Raw genomic sequence first — 27,459 nt, forward strand, 5'->3', positions numbered from 1 at the left:
TTTGTCAGTGGGTTTGGGCTCTTCCTAACCTCTGACAGACGCTCCTTGCATGAAACAACTGGTGTCCTTAGACCAATCTGTCACCCAGATGTCCCTTGAAAGGAGACTCAAGCTCAGCAATCGGAGAGTAAGAGCAAGAGGTGGATCTGTTCTCTGGTAGATTGGAAAGGAGCTAGACAGCAATTTCTCTGCCTCCCTGTTGCCCCTGCCGCAGCTCCCACTCACTGCCTGGCTCTAAAGAGCAGCAAAGCTGGCAGCTCGGGGCTGAGCCCTGGCACAGGGGTGGGAAGATCATGAAGACATCTCTAGAAGGTCTTGAGGCCTAGATATACAGCACCTCTCCTTGGCAGTGAAAGGTGTCATTAGGAGATTTGTTTTAGAGGCTGTCTTAGAGCTTACAAATCACCAGTCTGGCAGTAGCTGCTGTGACAGCTGGCATCTGCTGTGACTGTAGGGGATGTATAGCATATGTCCCCCTCCCTTGAAGAGGAAAGACTGGGTTCTCCTGCTAGGCATCCCCTTGAGGACTTCTAGTGCTTCTCTGCCTAGTGATGCCCGGTGCTGTCCTGCCTCCAGACCATGCTCCACAGTGTCACCAAGCCCACCAGGAGCTGGGCTTCTTCCCTTCTTCCCCCTACAAAGCATTAGGCTATGGACCCTTCTGGTGTGTTCAGCACGGACCTGTAGGCTACTGGGAGAACCAGAGTGTTGGGAGGCTTTTAAGCCTTGTTTGTTCTTGGGGTCCATGGCACTTAAAATCTGTGCTACTCTAAGTATGAGGTTATGCAGGAATAAAGTGATATTCAGAGGATACCTTTAAGCTTGCAGAATCAGCAGCTGCCAGATAGACAAGGCTGCTGCATAGCTTTATTCTTTCCATTTGTGCACTCGCTGTGTATACAGGAGGAGACTGAAGTCTTGTGGGAGAAGAGGTGTGTGGGCGCAGAATTGAAGACTACATCTATATATATACGGAAAGATGAAGGAATGACTTAAGATGTCCCCTACAATGCTAAACCTGATACTTTGCCTCTTATCCACATTAATTTCCTAGGAATAATATTTTCTTTAAAGAAAAAAGGATAAAAATAAATACTGTTATTCTGCACTAGCAGCAGGGCTGGAGCCCTGTGTCTTCCCCACGTCTCTCTTTCCCAGTGCTGCAGTCCTTGGAGTCATTCCTAACATGTGCCAGACCTCCCTTGGCCCGGTCCGAGCCTGGCACATAGGTGAATGAAATATTTGCACGAGGCAGCGCTGTCCCATGTAGGCTATAGCTTCCCATCTGAGTCCGAGACAGATTTCCTGTTCACTTCCTAGCTGGGCTGCAGCATGGTTAAAAAGCCACTCGTCCTTCTGTAAAATGGGGGTGGTAGTGCCTGAGGAGGCTTAAAAGAGCTGCAGTAAAATTCAGGAGAGAGGAAGCAGCACTGTATGTACTCGCGTAGAAGTAGGTTCCTTCCTTAGAGATGTGGAAACTACCCAGAGGAAAAGCCAAGCGGCACATAAAGCACCACTCCACCCTCACAAGGAAATTGCCTGGGCTGTTCTGCATTTACCAGCCGCCCCGGGACTTCCCGCTTCACGTTAGTGCTGCGTGAAATGCTGCTTTCCACTGCCGTCCTGAGGGCACCTCGCTGGCTCTTACGTGCCCCCGCTGCTCGGCTCTCTGCCTGCTCTTTATTTCTTTATGGCGACCCTAACTACCTCGTTAGGCAAAGCTTTCCATTAAAGGGGTCTGTGTCCAGTGCACCCACTTGGAGAGCCTAAAGAGTGTACAGTGTGGGTCTCTCAGGTTACCTTCCTTCTCCAGTCCCATGGGACCTCCCCTGCTTTCGGAGGAAGACCGGTAGAAACGGGGGAACTGGAGAAAGTAGTAGTAACTCGTACTGAATCTGCAGTGGTTCCTGCTGGTCGGTCATGATGGCTTTGGCCGAGCTTCTGTCAGCAAAGTCTGTCTTCCCAGAAAAGGGGAGAAGCTGGGCATTTGGGAAGTTGTCCCTCCTTAGAGCTGCTTCAGTACCCCTGGCAATGAGACTTCTCTGCCTGAGGACCCCCAGGATTTGTGAGGGGGTCCCTCCTTGCTGTCCACCAGAATAGGATGTGCTTGTGGAATGTCCTTGTTTTTCTTCTTGCTTTTTTCTTTGTTGATTGCTACTCTGTGGTCCTCTAAACTACTCAGCCTTCTCCATATCTCAGTTTCGAATGCCATACTGGACTGGCAGCTACAGATCTTCCCCACAGCCCTCATCGAGCCTTTTCCAGCTTCCAGTAGCAGAGGGAAAAATCTTCCTTTTTCTGAAGGGATAAAAATGGAAGCACCTTCTGGGCTTTGCTTCATCCTAACACCGCAGTAATCCTGGTATTTTCCATCTCCATTTAAGGACTGAATTAAGACTCATCATATCCTGGGGTCTTTTTTGTACTCTGTGTTTAATATAACGGTCTTTATTATATTTATCTTGTTTCTTATGTTTGAGTCTTTCATTTATTATGTTACTTTGAAAACTGGGCCTCCCTGTAAACTGTCTTTTTAGGAAAGCTGAATTGCATTTACAGGAGATCTTTAATGTGTTTAAGTCTTTGGTTCCTTTATGTTTTTATATGGTCACCGGTTCGACTTTCGACTTGTGGCTTGAACTGAAAACAGGAAAGCCAGAAAGTGAGAATGTTTCCAAAATGCTGCTTTCTCTTTGCAGTATATTTATAAAAGTTGCAAAGAAATACCAAGATCTCCCACACCAGCATTTCTGGAGCACTGAGAAAGGAACTAGTCTTTTCTCTACAGCTACCCCTACACCCCTTCCCCCAAAAAAAGCAGCTTACTGCAGTTATGCAGTACAAGTACAGTGTGATCCTGGAGACTATCAGAAATAATAAGAAATGTTTTGGAAGTCCAGGTAGTTCTCCCCATTCACCAGGCAGAGAAGCAGGAAAGCAGCAATGTTTGGTCTGTCCAAAGTTGGTCGGTGCAGGGAGATGGAAGTGCCACTTTTGTTCTCCAGCAGCTATTGACTGAATCACTCTAGCTCAGATGAACGTCTCGGACGCCTGTTGAAGATTTCCCCTGTGCTCTGTGACCGCGTGGCATCGCATCCTACAGGGATGGCTCAGCACCAGCTTTGTAATGAGATAACCACAGGGAACCCAGAGAGAGAAATTTATGGCTCTAGGAAATGGCTTTACCTCACAGGACAAACTGTTTTGCTGCCAGAATTGGGGATGGAGATAAACCACTTTCTCCTGTCTGAAGCAAAAGGCTTTAACACCTTCCAGGTTATCTGCTATGGAGGAAAAGGCAACCAAAAGGGGCAGAGTCTGGGAGGGTTTAGAGCCTCTGCTACTGGACTGTTAAAGGCTGCTGTTTCATTAACCTCTCAGCTTGTGTAATCATGACAAAATCAAAGCCACATATTCAGATTTTGGATCTGATTTCATTTCCTAGTCCATTTTCTTATCCTATGATCTACAGATGAGTATCTCATTTGCCTCTTGGCAGAAGTTTGGAGCAGGGGGTGGTATATATGTCAGTGGTTTTTTTACGTAGACATTTCATGGACTAAATAATGCTGGCAGATACTGTTTTCTTCCACCACAAGGAGAACATATAATTTATTCTTGTCTCATTACATTAAAAGAAATACAGCACAAAAGAAAAAGGGAAGAAAACCACCAAAAAAGGATATGAAGATATAATCCCTTCAAGCCAAAAAAATACCAACTCTATGACATCCTTGTGTGGGGGGAAACTCAGCTCCTAGATTATTTTGATAAACTTTGTTACAATCAATTTCACACAAAACCCAGCCGTTTATTTAATCTTAACTGCTTGCAGAAATGTCATCCAGTAAGGACACTGAGGTTGTTATTTTTTTTACTTTCAAAAAAGAGAGTTTGTTTATTTTTCTTCTATTATTTGGTTTCCCTCTGCAGATTTATAAGGGCTCTGTGACCAACAGCCCTGTATTTGCTCGTGAGCTGGCTGTGTGGTTTGTCTGCCTGCGAGGGCAGGAGCACCCACAATGGGAGGTGGCTGAGCGGGCAGGCGTGGGGTGCAGATGGAGCCCACATCCCACCCCAGCGATGCTCCCTGTGCTGCCAGCATGGACGTGCCAAAGCACCCCCAAAGTAGAAGGAAGTGATAAGACGGTGTCGGTCCATTCCAGGATAACGCTATCACTAAACGGGAACCAAAACTTTTTGTTATCTACAGGATGAAATCAGAAAAACTCCCTCTGCCCCGTGAGTCGCTGTGGTCCCCTTTCAGCAGCTCACACAAGTGGGACTTTGGCGGCAGTCGCCAGGGTTTCAGAGCTGCTGTGCCTGTGGTAGTGGTCGGCAGCGTGGTGCATCTCCTGTGCAAACTGAAGACCAGCAGCATCCCGCTGCGAGAGGTGCCACGCGCACTCCCATAATAGCTATTGCCCCGCATCCCTCCGTCGCTTGCCTCGCAGCATGTTTCTGTGCAGTTTGCTCCAAGGGCAGGAGCGGCTCTGCTGCTCGCACCTCCTCCGAGTGTGTCATCCTGTCTGTCTTGTAGCGATGGGTGGCCACAGTCACACAAAGGAGCTGCTGTGCGAACCTCTCCAGTACTGGGACTCCTCTGTTGGGGCCGTAACGGGGTTGCAGAGCTCAGCCACCAGCACTGCCGATGGCTGTGGTTGGAGCCAGGGATGAAACCCCGTCTGCTGACCTTTCTGCTCAGTGCTGCCATGCTGTCCCGTGTGGCAGACGATGCCCCTAACCCTTGCCTTTCATCTGTTCCCTCCTCAGGCAAGATCCTGTTCCGGAGGAGCCATGTCCGAGACGTAGCTGTGAAGAGGCTGAAGCCCATCGACGAGTACTGCAGGGTAAGAGCCCCGGGGAGCGCCTGGCAGCCCTCCTGGCTGGGGGCTCACAGCCACCACCAATGCTGGGCTTTCCCTGCTGGATACTACTAAGAGCTTCATCTGTGTTGAGCCCATCATAAGGAAGGATGGCCCTTCCCAAACACCACCAGGGCAGGTGAAAGCAGGCCGCTGTTTGCTCCCAGGGTCCTCGCAGCATTTTCCCCTGCAAACTTTATGCACCGGCTTGGTGCCTCATTTACTCGGTAAAGGCCGTAGGCCTCATCTGTCCTAAATGTGGATTTTATTTCTACTTCAGCCTTGATGAATGCAGGAGTTGAGCAGGCAGAGAGGCACAACTAAGATGGCGTTTTCTTCTGTTCCCTGCCTGTCTGCCCTCAGTGCCGCGCGAGGGACGGTGCCGGCTGGCGCAGCACTGGGGGTGGCCCGGTGGCTTCCAGGAGTGCTTTTCCTGATGAGTGAAAGCCTGGAAATTTATTGCAGGACAGAAAAACACATCTGCGTTGAGAAGAAGGTTGTCACCTAATCTGTCCTTTCTAGCTTAGAGTTTATGATTTGATGATAACTAATCCTCTGACGGTAAATTAAAAGTCGTTTCTAAGCAAGGCGGATACCCAGTTTTTGTAGAGGTATTGAGCACATCAGTCAGTGCGTAGTTTAAACCCCAGACTTCCTCTCTTATTTCCCTTGGGATTTCGTTTCTGTTTTCAGAAAGCCAGAGGAGCAGGTGGAGAGGAAAAAATACATTCCCAAGAACTTCTCCAGTCAGACATTTGCTCATCCGAAATTGGGAGCAGATCACCGAAGTGCCTGAGGCGTGCTGGAGGGGGGGGCAGTGAAACCCATGCCATCTGCACCCCCCAGGCGAGGAAGCTGCGATTAAAGTCTTATCTCATGAGATCAGGCTTTCTTGTGTGACAATTAACGCACTGTCTTCCTGCCGGCGGCCGAACAGCTTTCTTTAAAATATGTAGGGTCTCACTGCATCCCCAGCCACCCTCCTTCAGACAGGAACTGCCCGCGACAGGAGCGGTGAGGGCCGATGTCAGGGTTCACCCAGCAGATGCGCGCTGGAGAAGGCAGTGACTGACGCCGGGGGGGCAGCTCCTTCTCTGGGACCCCATTGTCTGCACCCCAGACAGACCCGACCCGACCCGGCCAGGCCTGCCGGCGCCCCGCCGGCCGTGGCCGAGGGATACGTTGTGGCGTCAGCCGCTGGCACATTCGTTGACACCGCGGCGCCGTGATTGCTGCCCTCCTCCTCGCTTCCTTTTTTCTCTCCTGGAAAAGTCTGGCTCAGTTTGCTCTGGTTCAGATGATACAGGGAAGATTTAATGCTGCTGCCCAGCTCGGAGACATGGCTGGATGCTTCCCCAAAGCCAAGCTGTATCCTTAATCTGTTTGTTAATAGGTGCTGCTTTTATGAGCATAGACCCAGCTGTATTAGGTTAGACCCCGGTTTCCTCCAGCCCCGTGTTTTCCATCTCCAGCAGCAGCCACAGCGGTGCCCAGCAAAGAGTATGAACCCCAGGTAAAGTTATAGTGACTTCTCCAGAATATTATCCCAGCTTCCAGTGATCTCTGGCTCACAAGTTCCTTGTGCCTGATGTAGTGTCTTTTTATTTCATTTGCAGTTTACCATAATTTGTATTTAATTTGCCTCAGTACTTCACAGTAGAAGATGTTTAAATCTGGATGGCACTGGAGAGCGAGGCTCGTAGTCACTGACAAGCTTGAGCAGGCATTGCATCTCATGTCTGCGTGAGTGCTTCCAGAGAGCTACATCCCCCATAGTGTCTCTCTGCATGGGATGTCAGGTCTTTAAGGAAAGAAGGCCCTGGCTAACTCCTCTGTCCCCCGGGGGTATATATTGTTGGAGCGTGTACAGCCGTGGTTGTGCCTGAACAGTCTGGGCTGCAGGTAGGTGGGAGCTTCAGCCAGTGCTGGGAAGTAAAGCAATGCCAAGCTTTTTTTCCATCCCCTGCATTTGACTCCAAACCCATGCCCAGACGTTAATTTGTGTCCAGTGGGGATGGTAGGCAAGCCTGTGGCCACTCTTCAAAAACAGTATAGGTGTAGCTATGATGTCCTGCCTATCATCCAGTGTGGGCTGATTTCTTCGGCTTCCACTACAGCCTCCTCCTAATTACATGGAGTAAAATGAAGACAGTAGTTGGTCACGCCGTTGCCTGGCACAGGACGTACCCAGTCATTCTTAAATCCTGCAGCACACAGTTGGCAACCTGTGTGAATAAACAGAAGGACCTGAGAGTTGCAACTCATACCTCTCCCAACCTTTCTAAGTCTACACATTTTATGAGAGTAAGTTTTTCTTTTGAACATTTATGGTTCATCCAATTTGCATTTATTCAAAGAATGATTGTCCTATGTTATTACTGCTCCAAACCTAGGCCAGGATATGAAAATCCACAAGACTGAAAATAATGATGAAAATCAGTCACTGAACTTCAAAAGTACAAAGGATTTAGGGAAACAGATTTTAGAAGGAGAGCTTCTTGGTACAGTAAAGCCAATGGTATTTCTGTTACCGACCTTCAGCAGGGACAGGATTTCATCTCTGGGTCTTAGCAGAGGCTTAAAATTCAGAAGTGCTTTCTTGCTGCCTTCATGAAGGTCACCACTTACAAGGTTTCTGGGAACATGACCTTCATAACCTTACTGTAATCTTTCTATCCCAATATGAAGTTTACCAGGAATGACAGAAGGCTGTGAATTTGGAACAGAAAATTAGGTGGTGAGTCTGAACCAGAGTGGCCTCACTTCACCCGCCTAAACCAGACACAGGGTCTCTCTCCATTTAGCTGTAACTATAGAGGGAACCTGAGTGACTCACTTAGCTACGACGCTAACTTCTAGAAAGCTGAAGTGAAATCCAGTGAATCCCCTCTTGGTGTAAGAAGGGAAAATGTTTTGGGGGTTTTTTTGCTAATAAAATAATATTGCTCACTACTGTTTCCTGCTCTGTGGCAGCTACTGGTGCATGTGCGTGACTTGAGAGTGCGATCATGCCCGCCTCTTTGGAAATGTTAGCTGTTTTCTACATTTCTTCCGCTGTCCAGTGGATATTTTGACTTTTTAGAGAATTGTATAGAACTGTAGAGCAAGAGCATCATTTTGACAAGTTCAGTCCTGCTTCTATAAAAGAAGAGTGCAAAGCTTATGTCCCATGCTAGTCCTAAAACGAGTAGGCAGACAACATGCTTAATTTTGAAAAATTTAGAGAATTATGCTAGAATGATGTGGGTGAAGTTGATGGAGAAAATCTGATATGGGATAATAAAATGAATAAATGAGACAATAGACCTTTGTCCACTGGAATCTGTGAGGAAGCAGAGGAGGGAGGCAAGTTCAGATGCAAAGTTCGTGGTAATTTTTTTGCCAGATGAGGGTTCTCCATCCCTTTCACCTGCCCGGGAAAGACAAAGTGCAGATGGGCCCTGACAAATGAGTGGTGCAAATGTTCAACCATTTGTTGGTTTGTTTTTCTAGACTGTCTCTGACAGAGCGTGGTGATTTGCATGGCTGAGAAGCAGGTCTGACTTCTGCTGTTTGGATGTGTTGTGATTCCTGCGCTGGGCACAGGAGCAGTGACAGGCAGAGTTTGTGGAGATACTTGGCACTCAGGGGAGGTCTGCAGAATGTTCTGTATCAGCAGCATAAGCCCTCTGCAGCCTACAGCATGGGCCTCCCGACCCCTCACACCTGGGTGATTCTTCATTGCATTGTACCAGCTTAGAGAAATGCCATCACAGAGGTAATTAGGCCAGTGTTTTTGCTCAAGCTGCAAGAAACTTTGAAGTTGCAATGAAAAACAGAGGAGTGGGACACACAGGGGAAGATTTCCAGGACTTTGCTCATCTGTAAACATGAAAGTGCAGGGTCTGGATGTCTGGATGTGTTACTGGTAACCTGAGTGAGTTACCAAACTGTCTTTTGCCAGTAAATGGGTGCTGCCCACTGGAATTGGTATCTCTGGATGATTTCCTGCTTAACTGTAGGCCTGGAATTACTTTAGTGTGATTTAAGGTCTTCTGGGCTCATTGGGCCTCGTTTTCTTAATTTTTTTCAGAGTTTTTGCCAATGTGAAAGAAAGAGCAACTTCATAGCCTTGCCTTGCCAGGGGCATTTTATTTATTAAGCTTTTGATCTCCCAAACACACCTGTGGTGTGTGCTTGTCCAGTATGTACCGTCCTGTGTTCAAGAAGGACCTCTCGGGTCGGTGGTTCACAAAACCACTGCTCTCTCCTTACGCAGCCCTCTGGGAAGACTCAGGCCAGCATCTGCAGACTTGCATCTTTGTGCGTGTTGGTCCTAATTGAGGGAAGCATCTTTGTGCAGGGAAGCTCTTAAGATGTGAAGTCCCATTGTCATAAACACTTACCTGAATTTGTCACATGCCTTCACGCTGTCCCGACTGGAGGTGAATTTAAATAGAAGCTTAAAGGCTTTTCTATAGTGAGGCTTGAGTACCCAAAAGCATGCCACCTAAATAAAAGTTAGATGAGCAAGTCACATCAGTGCCAGGAAATATTGGTCATTCTTTTATTAATGTTCACAGTGTGAGAGACCAAACTTCAAAACCATGATTACCTCCCTCTTGGTCTCTTAGTCCTGCCTCTCTTTCAAGGTTTAATCCTTGAACCTGTCAAGACAGATACACAGACGTTTCTGTCTCCATCCATTGTACACTAAGCTAGTGCTGATTGAAGGTGGAGTAATAGTTAGTCCTGGTCAAGAATGAAAGAGTTTAAGTGAAAAACTTCAAATTTTATTTGTCATTTTTTAATCTACATTTCAGAATCCTGGTGTGTTTAGACCAGCTGCAGTAATGAGAGTTAATTATTTGCAATGCCCCTCAGCACCTGGAGTAGAGCCTCACTTTCCATTGCCTTATGGTCCTTCCATGCCAGAGGCCCAGAACTATGTCCCAGTTACTTCCAGAACTCTGCACCCTCTTTTCCTTCTTCCTTCAGCTCTTTATTTATTCCTGCATCTCCCCACTTCTTCTTCAGTCTGAGTCACCACCATGTACTCTTCATCCATGTCTCTGTCTGACAGTGTTTGCCATCCAACCTCCACACTTCAGCGCTTTGGGGTGAAGCTTGGAGTTACAAAACAGAAATGAAAAGTGTTTTAATGTAGGTGAAACAATTTATTTCTCTGTTCTGAGAAATTAACTATTTTAATTGCACCTTCCCCCTTGCTGGACTCACTGCCATTCCCATGTGTCTGGCAGTAATGATTAGAGTTAATTAAAACGATAAACACTTGAGAACAGGATACTTAATATGAAAAGTCAGGGAGTCATAACCATGCGGTACTGTCAACTGTCTCTGTGTATTTGTGTGCAGAGCTGGGATTAACTCCAGTGAACATTAGGGATCCAAGAGCAATATATCTGAACTCCCTCAATGGGCTGTGGGGAGAGACAGTCGATGATTCACCCCACTCAGAGCTAGACGTCCATGGTGGGGTAGACGGAGCAGCCCCTGAAGGCACTGGTCTTTCTCTGGTGATTATACAAGTTGATAGACAAGTGTGACCAGTCTCCCATTTTAGACATATAAAGTTCAGTGGAGTGAATATCATTCTGTGCGTATATCCACACACGCCTACACGTGTGCTGTGTATCTCTACATATATATGTCTGTGCGCCTGTTTTTTATAAATGTATCTGCATAAATGCAACACACAGCACTCAGTGCATCCTTACAAGTACCTGCATGGTTTTATACCCATGTGCATGTATTTTGCGAAGCCTTTGAGCTGTGACGTAGTCCCACGGAGCTGTCTGCCGTTCACGTAACCTTAAGCGATGAACCCGTGCCTGTGCCTGGTGCTCTGTTGGCCTCGAATGCCGTGTGCGGCATGCAGCAGCCTGCCTGCAGGTGAGCTGGTGCTGTGTGAGTAGCTGGCCATCCCCAGTGCCGAGGGCTGCTTGCTCACGCCCTGCCTGACGTTACAGCTTTTCTAATAGCCTTTTGAATCATCCACTCTGCAAGACTGTCTGAAACCTGTAATATAGAGAGACAGACATCGTTACAGGCTGAAATAACACATAAAAGCGTATCTCCTAAGGAGCGTGTGAGGTCTGAGCAGTGCACGTCCGCCTTTGCATGCCGAGCGAGGAAACATGCTATTACTGATAATACTCGGTTGTGCAAGGCTGAATTCTGCTCCCTGGCGCTTTTTATCTCTCACCTTTCCTGTGCAAATTCCTTGCTGTTTCTGGATGCTTGCTGTTTGTAGTTGTGTGCATTTACTTCTCGTTTCCACATCCCAGGAAGAATGTCACTTCCCTGTCCTTTCCATCCTTTCACCATCTGTTTTCCTCTTTTTCTTTACCCTTCATTCCTTGACCCTGCAGTCTTTCCTTCAGGCTGTTGCAGCTCTGCCCTGGAACTGTCTTGCTGGAAATGCCAGAAACTTGCATTTTCCCCTTGCAGAGTGACAGCGGTGTCCCTCATCTCCTCAATGCACTTTTTGTTCACTCGCTGGAATCGTGTTGGACTTGGCTTGCTCCTGGGTGGACGTTGTGTGTTTGCTGAAGAGATGTTTGTTTCTCAAAAAAGCGTTGCTGCTCCCTGTCACTGTCCAAAATCAATAGCCTGACTCTGCCTGGTTTTACACCCTTGTTTGCACTTTCTTACCCTTTCTTAGCATTTCTTACCCCTTCTTAAGGTTTTGTTTCTTAACAAAAACAAGTAAAAATTGACTGGCTGCAGACTTACACCTGAGCTCCCTGAAAAACATGCTATGGCAAGTTACTACCAGGTAGATTTTATTTCACCTCCATGCACTGGGCTGAAAATTGCAGTACTTTGGGAGGTGATTCAGAAGCAGGAGAACCTGCCCTGCCCCAGGGCTGCCATGTCCATAGGGTGGGAAGGTGGTTGACTGGGTGTGGAAATGGCTTTGGCTGATTTCTATCCACTGCCTGCGAAAGCAGGAGTCATGGAGGTGCTTTTCAATTACCCCGCTTCAACTCGGCAGGACCACAGTGCTCCTGGAGATTTCCAGGCAGGGGACCACTGATTCAGGGGGATCAGATTCCCTAAAGCTTCTAAAGATTTAGAAACACAAATCTCCACAGCAGCTTGGTAGGATTTGTGCTCCTCCATCACTGAAAACCTACTCTGTGCTCCAGCTCAAGATTGACATCTGTAGCCTGGTTTTTGGGAAGGGTGAACACCTGCGACCTGTAGAGAAGTGGTGACTCTTTGAGAAGGTGTCTGATGTCCAGGACCCCCTGTGATATGTATCACTTGGGTATTTGTGTTTCCCTAGTAATGATATGTATCATTTGCAGTTCTTGCTCTTGCCCCATTGACTGCACAAGATCAAGCCCTTTGAGATTTCAAAACACACTGTAGATATTAAATATCTGAGCCTCATAACCTTTCTGAGGATTAGGTAAGTGTTATTGCTTGGCATTGTAAATGAGTAACTGAAGATATATCCCTGCTGAATTTGATGGAGAGAGGTTAAGTAACCTGCCTGAACCAAGAAGGGCGTTAGTAATAGAGCCGTCACTAAATCTCAGCCCCATCCGCTGTTGGTTAAACAGCATTGCTTCTCTGCGTACGTCTGTCTCCTGCTTGAGGTGCAGCTGAATAAGACATGCTTTAATGTTGACTGTGTCCTTGTTAGCCTGTGCTGGCAAGGCATTTCTCTTTCAACATGCTGAAATTGTTACTATTCCCGGGCAGTTCCTGACTTCCCAGTGTTAGTCTTAATTTGCCAGCTGGATGCATGCATTTATGCACACTAGGAGTAAGGGCAGAGAGCTCACACCTTTGTTATGCTTTTAGGCAAGATGGCAAGACTGAGTGAATAGCACTGGGGACCAGGGCATCCTCCATTCAAAATAAAGCACTTGAATTTTCCGCTTGTTAAGTTTCATCCCATGTTAGGCACACGGCAGTGCTCTGTACGCGTGCCCCGGCACTTGGACCTGCCAGACTGTTGCTGAGCTTCAGCATCTGATGCTGCTTCCTTATTGTAAGGTATCTTTTACTCCTCTGTAGTGCAGTTGCACATGACCAAAGGCCAGTGCCTCATTCTTCACAGGCCTGCTTATATCAAATGGATTTTCCTTGTGTTTTTATAACATCCCTCCACCAGGGAAAGGAGAGCTGTAGGTCTGGAAGCACTTGGCTTTGAACTTCAGGCCACCTCAAACAAGACCCCATCATGTAATACTGGAGACCTGCAGTTTCAGAGCAGGGTATTTTCAATTTTCAGCTGTCTTCCTTCACATCCCCAAGCAGGAGTGGTCTTGGAAACAAATCTAGCCACTTCTAAAGCCTGGTTAAAAACAGCCATGAGGGTAACCAACTGCCCTGTCCTGCCTTCATGCTTTGACTGGGCCTTCTGGTGTGTGTGACCAAGATCAATCAGATGTCTCGTGGGTTAGTATAACCAGTTCGCCCTAATGCACTTTCATTTAGCTCTGGTGCAGTTTTTTGTCTGTCTTTCAAGATTGTTTGTCCTAGTTTCAACTAGCAGAAGAGCCAGACAATCTCATTTTGTCAAACAGGTTTACAGCACCTCTAAGAAGCTTGGTCTATATTTAACCTGTGGCCTATTTTCAATGTAACTTAGCACAGGAGGAGGTGAACTCCAGCCTCTTTTCCTCTCCTGCTGCTCATTTCTGGAGGCAATCTCAGAGTCATGTCACCTGGAGCTGCTGTCCCGTCTCTGTGATCTGGGGACGGCTCTTTGGCCGCTTTTGGCACCGTCAAGCTCTAGAGTCTGAACAGCAAATTCATAGCATGTTTCTGCCTTGCGTGCTTGTCTCATTGGTTTGAAGTCTCGCTTTCCAGTACAATTCAACATAATGTGGTTGCTTCCCGAATTGTACTTAACTATTGCTGAACATGACAAGCGCTGCGTACCTGTGCCTTGCAGCGTGTATGGAGGTTGTTAGCCAAGATGCACTGCAGTAAAGACTTCTTCATGCAGAAGTAGCCTCTCTGCCTTTGTTTTTTCCAGACAGTTAATCAAACTTCCTTTCCTGTTAATTTAGGAGCAAGTTGTTGTTTGCTTTTTTTTTTTTTAGCAAACTCTGCTTTTTCTCTTGACAGTGCTTAATGGAAAGCTTTATGGAGCACATTAATCTGTTGTATTAGTGGGTATTGAGTCTGTAGATTTTCACTGCTTGAATTTGTGTGCATTGACATAGAGCCCATAAGCCCTAACCCCATTGTTTGAGGTGCTGTGCAAACACACAGCACAGAGAGTGTCCCAGCCACAGAGCACTTATCTACTCAGTGTTATGGTTTTGCGCACGTGGACCAAATTCTGCTCATCTACACATGGCAAAAAAATTACATTGGCCGACTCTAGGTACCATCGCTTGTCTAAATTCATTGGATCCTACTTGACATTTGTAGTCAACAGACATGCTGTTTCCTTTCTTCTCAGGTAAGTAGCCGGGCGTGATGCTTTCCAAAACAGTCCTGCCAGGACTGTTTTGCCTCCTCTTGCTTGGTAGTCTAGGTGTTTGAGGCCATGTTTTGAACTTGACTTTTCTAAGTGCTTCTCCCTCCCTGTTTTCTTTTGCAGGCGCTGGTTCGGCTTCCTCCTCACATTTCACAGTGCGATGAAGTCTTCAGGTTCTTCGAGGCTCGCCCAGAAGACCTTAACCCTCCAAAAGAGTAAGTGCTGTGATGGATTTCCAGTGCTGCTCAGTTCTTTTTGATTAGCTGGAAGGAAAGGGTCATTTGGTTTTATTACTGCTGTAGGTGTGGGAACAGATTTTGTAGCTTTCAAGCACTACCTAGAAAATGCCCAGCAATTACATTGGGTGCTTGGAGGACAGGGGAGTCAAGCAACCCTCAGACGCAATTTTCAGCAGTCCTCCGCCCACCTATGCATTGTTTCTTGCTGATGGTTCTAATGAGGGAACCTCCCCTGGTTTGTGGGTTTTACCTGATAATTATCACCAAAGAGTCATTTAGTTCCCCAAAGTATTGGCTCAGCAGCAGGGGGAAATCCTGCCAGTAAGCACTTGGCTCATAATTACCAGCTGCTTCTTTAAATGTACTCCTGCCCAGAGATACTTAGTTATCTGAAGGGAGCAAGATTGTGGTCCAGATCCAAAATTGTCTCTGGAGAGTCTATTCTTCCTAAGCAGGAAGCCAAGAAAAGGCTGGGGAAAGAGTTCCCATTGAACACAAAACAGAATCATAGCCTTTACCGTGGAGCAGACAGGCTGATTCATGCTGATGCAGTCAGGGTTCAGAGGACTAATTTATCCAGGGAAAGCGTTGGCAGGAGGGTATTTACAAGCAACTGTGCTGCCTCGCCTGATATTTCCTTTTCTCCTTCGTAGTGAACAGGATATATTTTATTGTGCTCCGCAATAAGATTTTGACTTGGTCCCATTGTGTTTTGTGCTGCTTTGTTGCATGATTTGAAACTTGATTGCAGGCTGTGTTACCGTAATTTGCTTTCTCCAGTGTTTGCACAGCCCATTGGGTAAGGGGAAATGGATGTAAAGCTTTTGGGTTTTGGGCACTTCAGCGCATGCAAACCTGTAGTTACTGGAAAGATTTGTATTGGCTTCAGCTGTCTGTTCCCGTGCTGGTGTAGAGTAGAGGACCTTTGCAGTTTGATTTCCCAAACTTTGTCTCTTGCACATATGTGGTTTTATACAAGGGACGTATTAGCATTTGTACTAAAGAAAACGCTGCTAGCATAGCTGAGAGCGAAGTCTTTTTTGTTTTATGAACGAGAAAAAGAGCAGTTTTTAAATCAAAGGTCTGGAAAAAGAGCTGCTTTTTTTTTTCTAGCCAGCCTTGTTTTAGAAAAATGTCTGGCGTGAATAAATACAGTTGCATGTTCGTTGTTAAACACATATTGCAAACTTAGAGACCATTGCAGCAGGATATGCCTACACTCTTGAGACCTGCTGACCATCACAGTTTCCATTTAGGGTCTGTACGAAGGTTTGCGAAGGTTGTGTGATCCCACAACACCCCTCCGATGCAAGGAGACATCCCCACGTGCCAGGCAGAAACAGACAACCAGAAGAGGAGTGAGGTCCTCAGGGTTATGGGAGAGTTGACCTGAAGGATCTCAAATGGACCTTGGGAGTCTGCTTCAAACACTGTTTAACACTCCTGCCTGCTTTCTGTACTGATATGGACCCTACAGCATTAGGCCTGAGTAAAATAGAGTCAGGATTGGACCTCCGCAAGGCAGGAAATGGGGACCAAGGCCCACTCCCAGGCTAGCACTAGCCATTATGGCTTGCTTTCTCTTTTCCCTCCTACAGGTTGTTGAGGGCCTTTTGCTGAGCTGCCTGTTCAACAGCCATGCAGCAGTTTTCAAGTTATCCATTCACTCCCCCCTGGAAAACCAAAAAAGACTAAATTTTCTCAGCCCAAGCCTTGCATCTTATTCCAACCTAGTAATAAGTGTGATTTATTTCCCTGGAAAATGTAGAGCAATAACCTGATTAAATCTCACTTCACTAATGTCTGCAAGACATTAATCTAGCTGGGTTTATACAAATCCTACCTCGTCTTCTGTAAGCAAACAGATCTTAGGGAAGGTGTCTAAGGTTTCTGCTGGGAGCGCTTCACAAAAGATGTATTGTTGAAACTGAAGATTAGTCTCTACAAAAAGATGATGTAAAAGCCAATGGAAACATCTTAGTGTTTTTCTTCTGTGAACTAAGGGGGAAGGGAGGAGATCTGGGGCTCACTGGACCACTGTGTAGGGTCGGGGTGAAGGACACCTCCAGGGCCATTCTTAGCCTCAGCAGTAACTGCAGGAAGGAGCACGATCAGCCAGAGAAAACCCCTGATTTATTCCCTTGTTTTGCTACTCTGCCAAGCCACTCCAGAAACAGTGAGCCAGTGGTGCCCAAGCCCTATGAATTCAGTCTTCCCTGGACCTCATGGTCCATCATTCATCTCACTGGGGGTGTAGCCTGGGGGCAGCATCTAGACTACCCTAAGTATTTTATCTATTTCTTCAGCTGCTTCTTTTGGCCCTCAGTGCAGAGGTGGTTCATATATCAATATATCAGCATAGACATGGCATTCAGCTGGCTGGGTTAAAGGAGAACAAATGCTGCCAAGCGAGGAACGTAGCCACCAAGGGATCGCAGAACGGAGTTGCTTGTGCTGCCTTCATGTCTTCTCTCTGTGCACAATGAGATGGCCTTTAGTTTCATGAGCACCTGCTCTGTTTTTCTGCAGCAGCTCAGCCTCATAAAACAAAGCCTGACCTAGAGTTTAATTAACTAATTTTCAGGAGTGTAGCCTTAATCCCATGGGCATTTGGGTTGTTGAGCCCACAGAGTCCATTGAGTTATTGCATGTCCGCAGAGCAGTGCCTCAGCACATGGTCCCAGCCAGAAAAACATGGAAGCTTAAACTTTGAGGGAGGAGGCACAAAAAAGTCTGGTTTACCTTGCAGCTGGGATGTGCGGAGAGGTATCCATGCCCTTAATTGCTGAGCCATGACTTGCGATGATGCACATGCAGTAATTTATGTATTACTGCAGTAATTCAGCTGCGAAGCTGTGCCCTTCACTTTTGTTCCTATTGTCCTAAAAGAAATCAGCATTTCCCTGAGGTCCCTTAGGCACTTTACAAATATGTTCCCAGCTTCTTCCTTCTAACTCTTCATCTGCTCTACTCTTGCCTCCTCCCTGCTTCTGTGTACTGTCCTCTCCGGGTTATGCCGTGTTTGGCTTGCAGGCTGCTCCCTACAGAGTAATTTCCTACTGCTGCTGTGATCCGATTGCCCGTAGTGCTGAGCAGCACGCAATCCAGCTATAATAAAAGCTGGGCTTTCCCAACACTGTTATAATCCGGCCAATTTGTTTGGTTGGATTCGCAGCTTAGGTTCTGTGTTTCCTGTTTTGGTGATGGTCCAGGCTTTCGAGTCCTGTGACAATAGGCAGAAGGTATTCCTTTCAGCCCCATTAAACCTCTTCCAGGTACAGCAGCTTACAGGCAGATAGCTGGAGAGATGTCTCAAGAAATCACAGCGTTTGAACCAGCTGACGGTCTCCTCTGAGTGTGCTCCTGCTGAGCTAGCTCCAGGTCAGGTAGCTCCCAACAGCAGGTTTCCTTCATGCTGCATGGGAGAGACCATAGGAGGACACTGAATCCCTCCGTGAGATGGTCTGGGAGCTCCCTCGGACCGTTGCACATGGTGAAAGCATGGCCTTTACAAGGGATCCGGCATGCGTTGAGAGCACTGATATGCAAGGCAGGGTTTGGAGCTCCAGTGCTGGTGTTCCCAAGGCAGCCGCTTCTGCTGCTCTCGCTGTGCTCTGCTGATTAGCTGCAGAGAAAGTAAGCTTTGAACCATCAGCTCTGGTACAGGAGGAGCAGTTTTCAACTTCTTAGGTTTGTAATATGTGGAATTTTAGTGTTTGAGCAAATGCGTCTGTATAGCCAAATGGCTGGGCTGGTGTCTTTTACCATGCCCATGTAAGGAGCAGATCCTGCATTGCTATGGGAAAAGATACTGTAAGGTAAGAAGGAAGTGCATTTTTATTTATCCATTATTCTAAGTTAAAACACCATGTCACTGAAAGCCATTCATTTACTGGATGCTTCTGTTAATAATTATAATTACTGATAACTAAGCCAGAGGTGGATTAATTTCAGACTTCTACTGGGGATTTAAATTCAAGGCTGAGGTCAGGCCAGGGCTCATAGTCAACAAACAAAATCTCAGAAAACATTTTTTTAATGGTTCTTTTTTACTAGAAATAACAGAAATACCCAAAGAGTAGGATTAATCAATTAGACATCGCATATGGTCCACTGCTTTTAGGGCTTTTTTGCGGTTAGGTTCAAAATACCACAGCCACACCACTCATGAGAGTTCGCTTTTTCTTTCTGGGTCTGGATCCAGTCTAAAAAGCAGACCAAGAGCCAAGGATTCAGTTCTCCAGTACTCCCCCTGCAGAAATGCATGCAGGCTCAAATGAGATTTCTGTTTAAACCACCACTAATAATATTACCAACTGAATTCAAAGCAGTGTTCAGTATCTGAGAATAGTTTTCCTTTAAGAATCATAAAGTGATTTTCAGAAAAACAGTATGCAAACCCAGGAAAACTAGGGAACTTATTAGGTATACGACATAATATTATGAGGGTTGATGCAGAAAATTGACTTAATGCTGAAGGTGCCTTTACTGAAGAACAGAAATGCTTTATTGCGGTCTGTAGCCATGAGCTTTACTGATCGTATCTCTGTCACATAAATACTGGTGTAACACTCGGATACTCAGATGCCAGGCGGTCACTGTAAAATGGAAGCTGGATTCTCCCTTTACTCTTCATGTATTACAAATTTCTGATAAGGAAACTGGAAAGAAGTTGCCAGGGTAATGCAGTGACCATGTTAAGGAAGCATGGTTTAGTTTATGAGTCTACCAGTGCTAAAGCACAGTTCCCTAATATGCTTTTCTCTATCCGTAAGCATGACTGTGTTTACATACGACTATTTCTGTTTCTACTCTGATCTGCCCTGTAATAGCAATTCGGTTACCTATTGGTAGACGAGGAAAATTTTTTATCTGTAAAATATATGTATTTATTTTGATTTGTTTGCTATTATGCAAATATTTTCTCTTATATTTCATCCCTTTAGAATTGTGTTTCCCAACACATTTGATAGTTGAGTCTCTGAGCAGACGTGCTATGAGGAAAGCTGTCATTCTTTTTTTGTGGTTGCTCTTTCTTACAGGACTTACAGTACAGATAATTTTCACATCGTTTAGGAATGTGGTCAGCACCATTTTATGACAATCAGTGTTACAATCTGCACTTGGCAGTGGTATTGTGACTGCTCAATGCACACATTTTATTAGGGAAATTCATTCCACTTGAGAGATGCCAAATGGAAATTAATTTCCCTAAGAAATGCAAAATCAGAAAAAGATGGAAGTTTTATTTTTATGTGATTTATCAGCTGGGAAGTAAATTGTAAACCACAGATCAGGAAAAGCTCTGAATAAAGATGGTGGCAGGATAAGGCAGTTAAGACCCACTGTTCTGAAAAGAAGAAAAAGTTAATATTTTCAAAGAATGACTTAATCGCCTTCACTGAGATTTAGGCAGCTAAGGATGCAATGCCCTGTTAGGGCTGTGTTTGCCAGGAGCCTTGCTTGGCTACTCCTAGTTAGTTAGTCCTCCAGCTCTCACCGATTTCAGTGGCAATTAGGTACCATGGCTCTTTGAGCATCTGAGTGTAGTAGAGCACCTGTGTTTGGTTTTTCAAACATGCCTGTTTTAGGGCTGTATTTACTAGAAATATTTGGCCTCAGCACTAAATTTGTCATGAAAATGGTTTTTCAGCTTCTAAATTGCAGAAGTGCTTTACAGTATCCTGCTCATAGTGTGGGACTGCCATAAATCTGCGGCTGAGAGGCCAGGCAGCCTTGTGCCCCAGAAATAGAGGAGGGAAGTGTGGCTGATTCCCAGTTGTGCCCCCTCTGACCCGGAGCTCAGTCTCTGGGAACTGGCTGTTGTCAGATGGGGCTCTAGATACCCCAACAGTGTACGCTGCCTTGCATCAATGCGTATTACCGTGATCTTTGGGAAGGTCTCGCTTGGAGATTGTTATCTTAAATAAACTAAGCCAATGCAGGGATGGAGGAGTCTCTAGGAATGGAAAAAAAGGAAATAACAAATGCATTACTTGTCCTCTTCTTTAGCTTCACATGGTACTTTCCCTTTCGTTTGCAACATATAAACGATTTGGGCTGAAGTATCAAACGGAGGATATTGAAATTTGCTACTGGCTGCAGCATTGGTGATACCAGCAAATAACTCAGCCTTCCTGAGAGAATATTTGAATTGTTTTGCTACTCATCCAGAAAATGAAAAAATAAATTATATGTAGATAAATATCAAACAATAAACCTGGGGGGAAACAGAAAGCATGTTAAATGAAATAAGTTCAGCAACCACAAAAAAAGGGTGTAGAAGAGTGGCAGTTGGAACAGCATAGGTTACTGCTGTTACCATACAGCAAGAGCTTTTATTCCTTGCCTTGAATATCACATTTGGGTTTGCTCATGCTTTGTAGGTCTGACTGTGAAAGGACACAGGGCTGAGAGGAGCAAAGATAGTTTAATGTACTGACAGTTGGCACTGGCGGCTAAGTGTACAGAAATAGCTTTTGCCTGGATTGGTTATGATCATGCTGCACGGTTTAAAAGCGGCATGCTGTCACAGGATGGATTAAGAATAACCAGACTTACCTGAAATCCATCAGAATGTGACCGAGATCAGAGCCTTGCCGACACGCTGCTGCTTCAGCAGTGGCACCGGACACTGCCTTGCTGGGGCCAAACACAATGGTAGTGTCAGTGCTAGTAAAAGTTTACTGTTTATGAGCACAAATTCAGTAAATTTTTTTTTCTTTCTCTGTAGAAGAATTGGGACTAAAGAGGTGTTTTGAAATGTGGAGATACTGCCTTTAGAAAAACTAAATGCCAGGCCTGTTGGCTCGAGGGCCTTTTTCCTGTCCAGTAATTTTTGTTCATATCCTAAAGGAACAATCACTGCTGATAATTTGCCAATGCCTATTTTGTAGCTTAGAAAGTAATAGTTTGCTTAATGTTTAACTTAACCCATAAAATTCCTTCCTTCCGGAGAAGAGAAGTTTAGTGGTTAATGCAGGGGATTGGGAAATCTGCTCCTTACTGTCTCATTGATTTATTTTGTGATGTTGGAAAGGCCTCTCACATCTCCTGGCTGTATCTGCAGTATGATTGCAGATGTACAGTTTCAGAGATTTGCTAAGAGGCTTTGATTCTGGTAAAGAAACCCCATTCCTTCCATAATAAAATTCTAGAAATTACGAGTTAGAAAAATAATTTGTTTTTAAAATCATCAGTCAATGTTGGAAGAAACATTACTTCCAAAATCTGTCTGGAAAGCCTGTTCTGCTGGTGCTTCTATATGCAAAACCAGTTAGGGAGCCAAAAGAACAAATTTATTCATCTGGCAGTGGGGGAAACCTGGGCTAGTGAGGCAGGATTGGAGCAGAACCAAAATAACTGGATTCAGAGGTTGTCAAGCTTGTTGTGAAGGATTTGGGGCACCCGTTATCCTTGAGCCCTCATGTCTAGAAATGTTTGGCTCAGTGCCACAGGATCTTCTGAAAGTCTCTGTTTAAAGACTGGTGATGCTTGGTTTGACGCCCCAGAACAGGGGCAGCCCATAGGGTTGAATCGTCCATGTTGATAAACACAAAAGAGATCCTTAGGTCGATGCAGAAGAGAAGCGTCCGGTCCTGCTGTGCTTTCTGGATAAGCCTGGAACTGAGGAGAGGAAGGGGGACGGGGACTTCCTCTTCTTATCTGGATTTCTTGTTCTGGTGAGCCCCTGCTAGCAGGTTAATTGCATGCACTGAGGTATCTGTCACTGCTGACTCACGACCTGCCAGGCAGGAGGAGATGGGGTGGAGTTTTCTTTTCACTAACATGACAGAATTGAATATAGCCTGTCTTGTCCTCTGTGTGTCACGTCTCTGAAAAACAAGAATAGGCAGCTTATGTTACAAATATAATTGTATCATGAAGAAGAATCCAGCTTGTCATTGCTATGTCTATATTTAATATGGTCGCACTATTTTTTAATGAAGATCTTTTTCCACTCTGCAGAGGAGGGCACTAGGGACACACGTGCTCAATGGGGTGTTTGCTGCCAGGGTGATAAGTGGATAAATGATCCCCCCATGGTGCCTGGGGTCAGAAGGGACTTTTCAGTGCTCTGCACTTCCTATTGGTGCTCGCTGTGTAATTTTGACATTGCTGATCTGGAGAGTCCCTTTATTTTTAATGCTGTTGAGGATCAGTAGCTTCGCTGGTTAGAAAAAGAGTGTTTTTCTCATGTACATGTGCCTAGTGCAACCCTATATGCGATCTGAACTGGTTGGGGACAATGTAAGACATCCCATTACATTTGATAGGGTTTTATCAGGCTGTACTATACGTTACAAGGGAAGGCATTGCTTAACATGTGTTTTAATGCTGTTGACTACAGGCCAGGTGGAGTTGACATCTCACATTTATTTAAGGTGGAGAATTTCTGTCTAAACACCAGGAAGCAGAGGTGATGTTCCTTGGTAAACAGGACTTTGAACTCTTGAGAGTGTCTGGTACTGCCCTTAGCTTCCAGCAGTTGCCACCAAAGAGAGAGGAGGAAGCATTAGCAATCAAAGTGCTGAACAACAGGTAAAGCAAGTCAGGTCTCTCTGGAGAGCCACCGCCTCCTGCTTTGAGTTAGGAGGAGAGCTGGGCTTCCTTTCTGGTTTGGCTGTATCATAACAGCGTGTTGTTAGACAATTATTGTTTGGTGCGCCTGGCTTCACCTGGTCACCCCATGCCACCAAAGGATTTGCGCTGGAAATCCATTTCATTACATACACAGGGCTTGGTGTTTCATGTCCTCAGAGTTTTGCATTCAGCTTCCAATGCTGTTGCTGTTTAAAATCTTGCTTGTAGCAAGCCTGGAAGTAAGGAACCATTTGTGGCAGTAAGGAACCATCCCCCGGAGTGCTGCACGCTTCTGAGATGAGCTGTTTTGCTCTGTCCTTCTGTCTCTTGAGGAATGGGGTGCCTTCTTTAGGACTTAGGATGTATAAAAAATACCAGATCTCAAGTGGCTCTGGCTGCAGGAGACTCAGTGATCTATTGGTAGATTCATTTCCACCCTTTCCATCTTCTTGACTGGTCTGCAGCTGACTGTCTTTCATGCGTGCTGTTCCCAGAAACACAAGCAGAGGATCAAATAACAACATGTTTTGACTCCAAACTGTGGAGTGACTTATCATGTTATCAAAGCTTTTGATTTAATTGAAATTTCACAGATAACCCTAGACCTGCTTTTAAGTGCAGACTCAAGTGCCAGTGGAAATTCAATTAACCCCCCCCCCCCCTTTCACCCCCCCCTTTAATGCTTGCATTTGGTTTGGGAGGTTTATGGAAGGGATTTGCTACTGCTTATCTCTAGCTAGAGCTGTGTGTCTGGGTTCAAAGATACCCTTTGTCTTTGGGCCACTTTCTGTTTCCAGTTATGCCAGAGTTTGATTGGAACGACCCTGCTGACAGTAATGGACTATTTGAGATTTATGCTGATGTAAGGATTGCAGAATTTGTTGTGTTAAAAGTAGAATTCTTTCCTTGTTTCCATTCACATCTCTTAAAACAATTGGCCTAAGCTCAGGAAAGATGTTCATTTAAACAGACCTCGGATATATTCTGAATAGAGGATTGACTGTGGCTTTGCAATACTTTAGTCTAATCTAATAAATGCTGGTTATTTGCTGGATTCTTGCAGGCTGTATTTGCTTCCCAGCTCCAAGGAGTTTTAATAGCCACTCCAGTAATGCTGACTGCAGTGCACTGTGGTGAACCTCAGAACATTGTATATGTCTGATTACATTTGCTTTCAATTACAGTCTTGTGGGTTTGAAAAATCACAGCAGTTCAGGCTCATTTGGGAACCACCACAAAAAATCACTAGTAACCTGAGATACCTAGTGCTTGAAAATATAAAAGAAGAAGAAAATGTTGAATGTCGTGGTCCAAAAAATGCCTATTTTGCTTTATGAGAAGAGACCCATTGCAACAACTGTGGGGTTAGGACAGCAGCGGCACCATATCTAACAGATAAGCCTTTTTCTTTCCCATCTAAGCGTGCCGGGAATGAAGTGTGAGTGACACATAGCAGAGACAGCGTTCATCAGAGACTTGAAGTTGTCCTGGTTCACTAGTGAATTAGCAATGTCGCCTCCTTCACTGCTCACCGTTGAATAGGTTGCTGGTCTCAGTCCTTTTTCTAATGATTAGGACCTCACCATCGTTGTCCTCTCTTGCTAGGGGAGCTGTAGAGTTCTTGAGGATGTTACAATTAAATTTCAGAATGATTTCAGCTATTCTGAACTTAGGACCAGAAGGTGAGGTGTAAGGCTGTCATCAACCCCCTGAAAATACGGGCAAATGCAAACAAGGTATGCAGACTGAGTAACTGGAGTAGCTTTTACTCTGTAGTGGGGACCAGTACATGTTGCCAATGTTCTACATTCTTCCTACAGGATGTGACATTTTAGCAATACAGCTCCCCCATTTGGGGAAGCATGTGGGTCACAGAACTGAGCGCTTTCCTTTCTATGGTCACAATAATAAGGTTCTTCAGCTTGCACATAACCTCTGCAGTCCCTGTAGCCGGTAACTTGGGTGCTGAGGCATCTTGCTGCGTCTGTATTAGTTCCTTCACCTCCATACATATCTTTATAGTGAAGCTAAGGGCCAGGAGCAACTAGAGAAAGCTGCAAGAATCGTTCGCATCCCTGCAAACAGCTTTAAACTCTTCCAGCAAGAGGTCAGTGGAAAAGTATCTTCTTGTTTGCCGGGTCGTCTCAATGCACAAAGCAGAGCTCTGTTGGACACGCACTAACAATGTTATTAATGTTCATGATACATCAGTGTCATCCCCTGGGGGGAGGAGGAACCCCCGGCGGCTGAATTGCAGAGGCCATACCAGCTAATGAGATGCTCTTCTTGCCAGGCCTGACAAATAAGCTTCTGTTAATCTTCATTGTTATCTTTTTCATGCTCATCTGTGTGTTCGGGAGGGGGTTGTTTTACGGATGCTTGGCTGAGGGATGGCAGGGTGACCTGCTCTAGCTAGCGAGCGGGCTGAGAAGGTGAGCTGGGACTTTAAGAAGAGGCAGACATTCAGCAGATGAGGAGAAAGCCTTGAATCCCTTCAATAAAGTGGTACGTTGGAGTGAGTAGTTGCAAAAAGTAGGAGTTCTGCAGAGGACGGAGATAAAAGGAGGCTTTCAGGCAGGAGAGAGGATTCCTGCCTTTTCCAGATGTGGCATTTGCATTTGGAGAAGGAGAACTGCCAAAAGGCCAGGCTGATGAAGGATGCTTTGTGGTGCTTCCAGCCTATGAAAAAAGGCAGTACTTTGAAAGTTAGGTGCTTTTGGATTATTAGGCAAGGGATGAAATAGGCATCGTAAGAGGAGGAGTCCCTTTCCCCCGCTTCTTAAGGAAGGCTGGTCTCCAGTGCATTATATAATTACTACCTTTTTTTCCTTCCTTTTTTGTCTGCTTTCTCTTAAGGCTTTTTTTTAAATACACTCTTGCCTCAATCATTCAGCATCCTCATAAATCAGAAAATTTTGTCCGTGCGGATTTATGACAAGTGTTTTATATTTAATTTTTTTGTTGACAGGCATATAAACTACTGAGCCCTGGTTTACTGCCCAGTAAGTCCTGATCCCTGGCAGGATAAATAATGTTTGTGAGAGAAGACTGAATTAATATCAGTGAACAGAGAATTTTCGGCTTTAACAAACAAATGTTGCTTTCTGCCATGATTTTGTCTATCCTAATATGTGCTCAGAAAATCTCTAATCTTATCTCCATTTCAGATACGTTCACTTCAGATATACTCATGTGCCAGGGAACTGTATAAGTAGAAGATGTGACTATCAGTTTAAGAGAGCGTTGACCCAAAATAGAGTATTTAACAGCTGGGGGCTCTAATGGTCCTTTGCAAGTTTCCTGAAGAAGTTTTGCCACTTGTGTTTCCTTCTTCTTTTAAGGCTTTATTTTTGAAACATCAAAGCAAATTCTAGATTCTGAATGAAGTAGGACACAGCCGTACAGAGACATGTCAAAAACATTTCACCTCCAGAGTAATGCAGCTAGGTAACATTAAACTTGCTGTCAGCCTCATCCCGAGAGTGGTCCTCCTCCTCCAAACATTTATGCACACGGGTAGTTTTCTACACAGTGAGTAACTGTATTGCATTCAACAGGAGCACACGTGCACCCAAAGGTATTTGCGTGTGTATTCATGTGTATGTTTGTTTGATGGTAAGGAAAAATTCTGGAGAGGGCTGGGACATAAAGGTCGTTCATTCATCAGTAACCCCCTCTGCAAATCCTGTTAATTCTCCTCTCTTGCCTGGAGATTGACATGCATGCGAGTACACACACACACAGAGGCTTTGGGGCCAACACAACAAATTTAACTTGAACTAAGTCACCAGCTTCCAAGGGATGAGGGTAGGTGACATCTATTCTCGCAGACTCCTGAACACGGACATCACACAGCAAAACCAGCGGAGAGGCTCAGCTGGCCTGAGCATTTAGAGGTTTTATGTAACACACAATTTGTATGTGCCCTGAATACTCTTTTTATGCATTTATTTTTATTAATATTTCATAAAGAAAACAAAAAAGGGCTTGAAAGCAATTAGGTATGTATCTTTATATGTATCTTTGAGGGGAACTTTTAACTGTGTAGCTGTAAAATCAAGGGAGCACCAATACAGACTCCATAAGGGAATGCAGCTGCTCTGAGACAAAGCAATAAGCACAAGGCTATGCAGAAAACCTTTCCGTGGCTGTATTTGCTGTAAGATCCTGTCAGGTACCATTTTCACTGTGGTTCGTTCGCTTCAGCTAGTGCTTGCTCCACAATCAGAGGGAATTCAGCCATCAAACAGGGTTTGGCAGGTCTCACTCCATTATAAAGGACTAGGTCGTTGTAAGCTGTCTGTGTGTGTTGTAGGCAATTGAC

The 27,459-nt window shown here is 45.3% G+C and overlaps 1 protein-coding gene across 2 annotated transcripts in view; it reads left to right on the forward strand.

Moving 5' to 3' along the window:
* Positions 1-27,459, forward strand: part of SH3PXD2A (SH3 and PX domains 2A) — a 268,655-nt gene that overhangs the window by 106,574 nt on the left and 134,622 nt on the right. For both annotated transcript variants that reach the window (XM_075504614.1, XM_075504613.1), the window contains exons 4-5: positions 4,774-4,850; positions 14,437-14,528. In XM_075504614.1, coding sequence (XP_075360729.1) covers positions 4,774-4,850; positions 14,437-14,528 — 169 coding nt within the window. The remainder of the gene's footprint in view (positions 1-4,773; positions 4,851-14,436; positions 14,529-27,459) is intronic.

The sequence above is a fragment of the Mycteria americana genome, chromosome 6 (assembly GCF_035582795.1).
Source record: "Mycteria americana isolate JAX WOST 10 ecotype Jacksonville Zoo and Gardens chromosome 6, USCA_MyAme_1.0, whole genome shotgun sequence".
Taxonomy (NCBI): Eukaryota; Metazoa; Chordata; class Aves; order Ciconiiformes; family Ciconiidae; genus Mycteria; species Mycteria americana.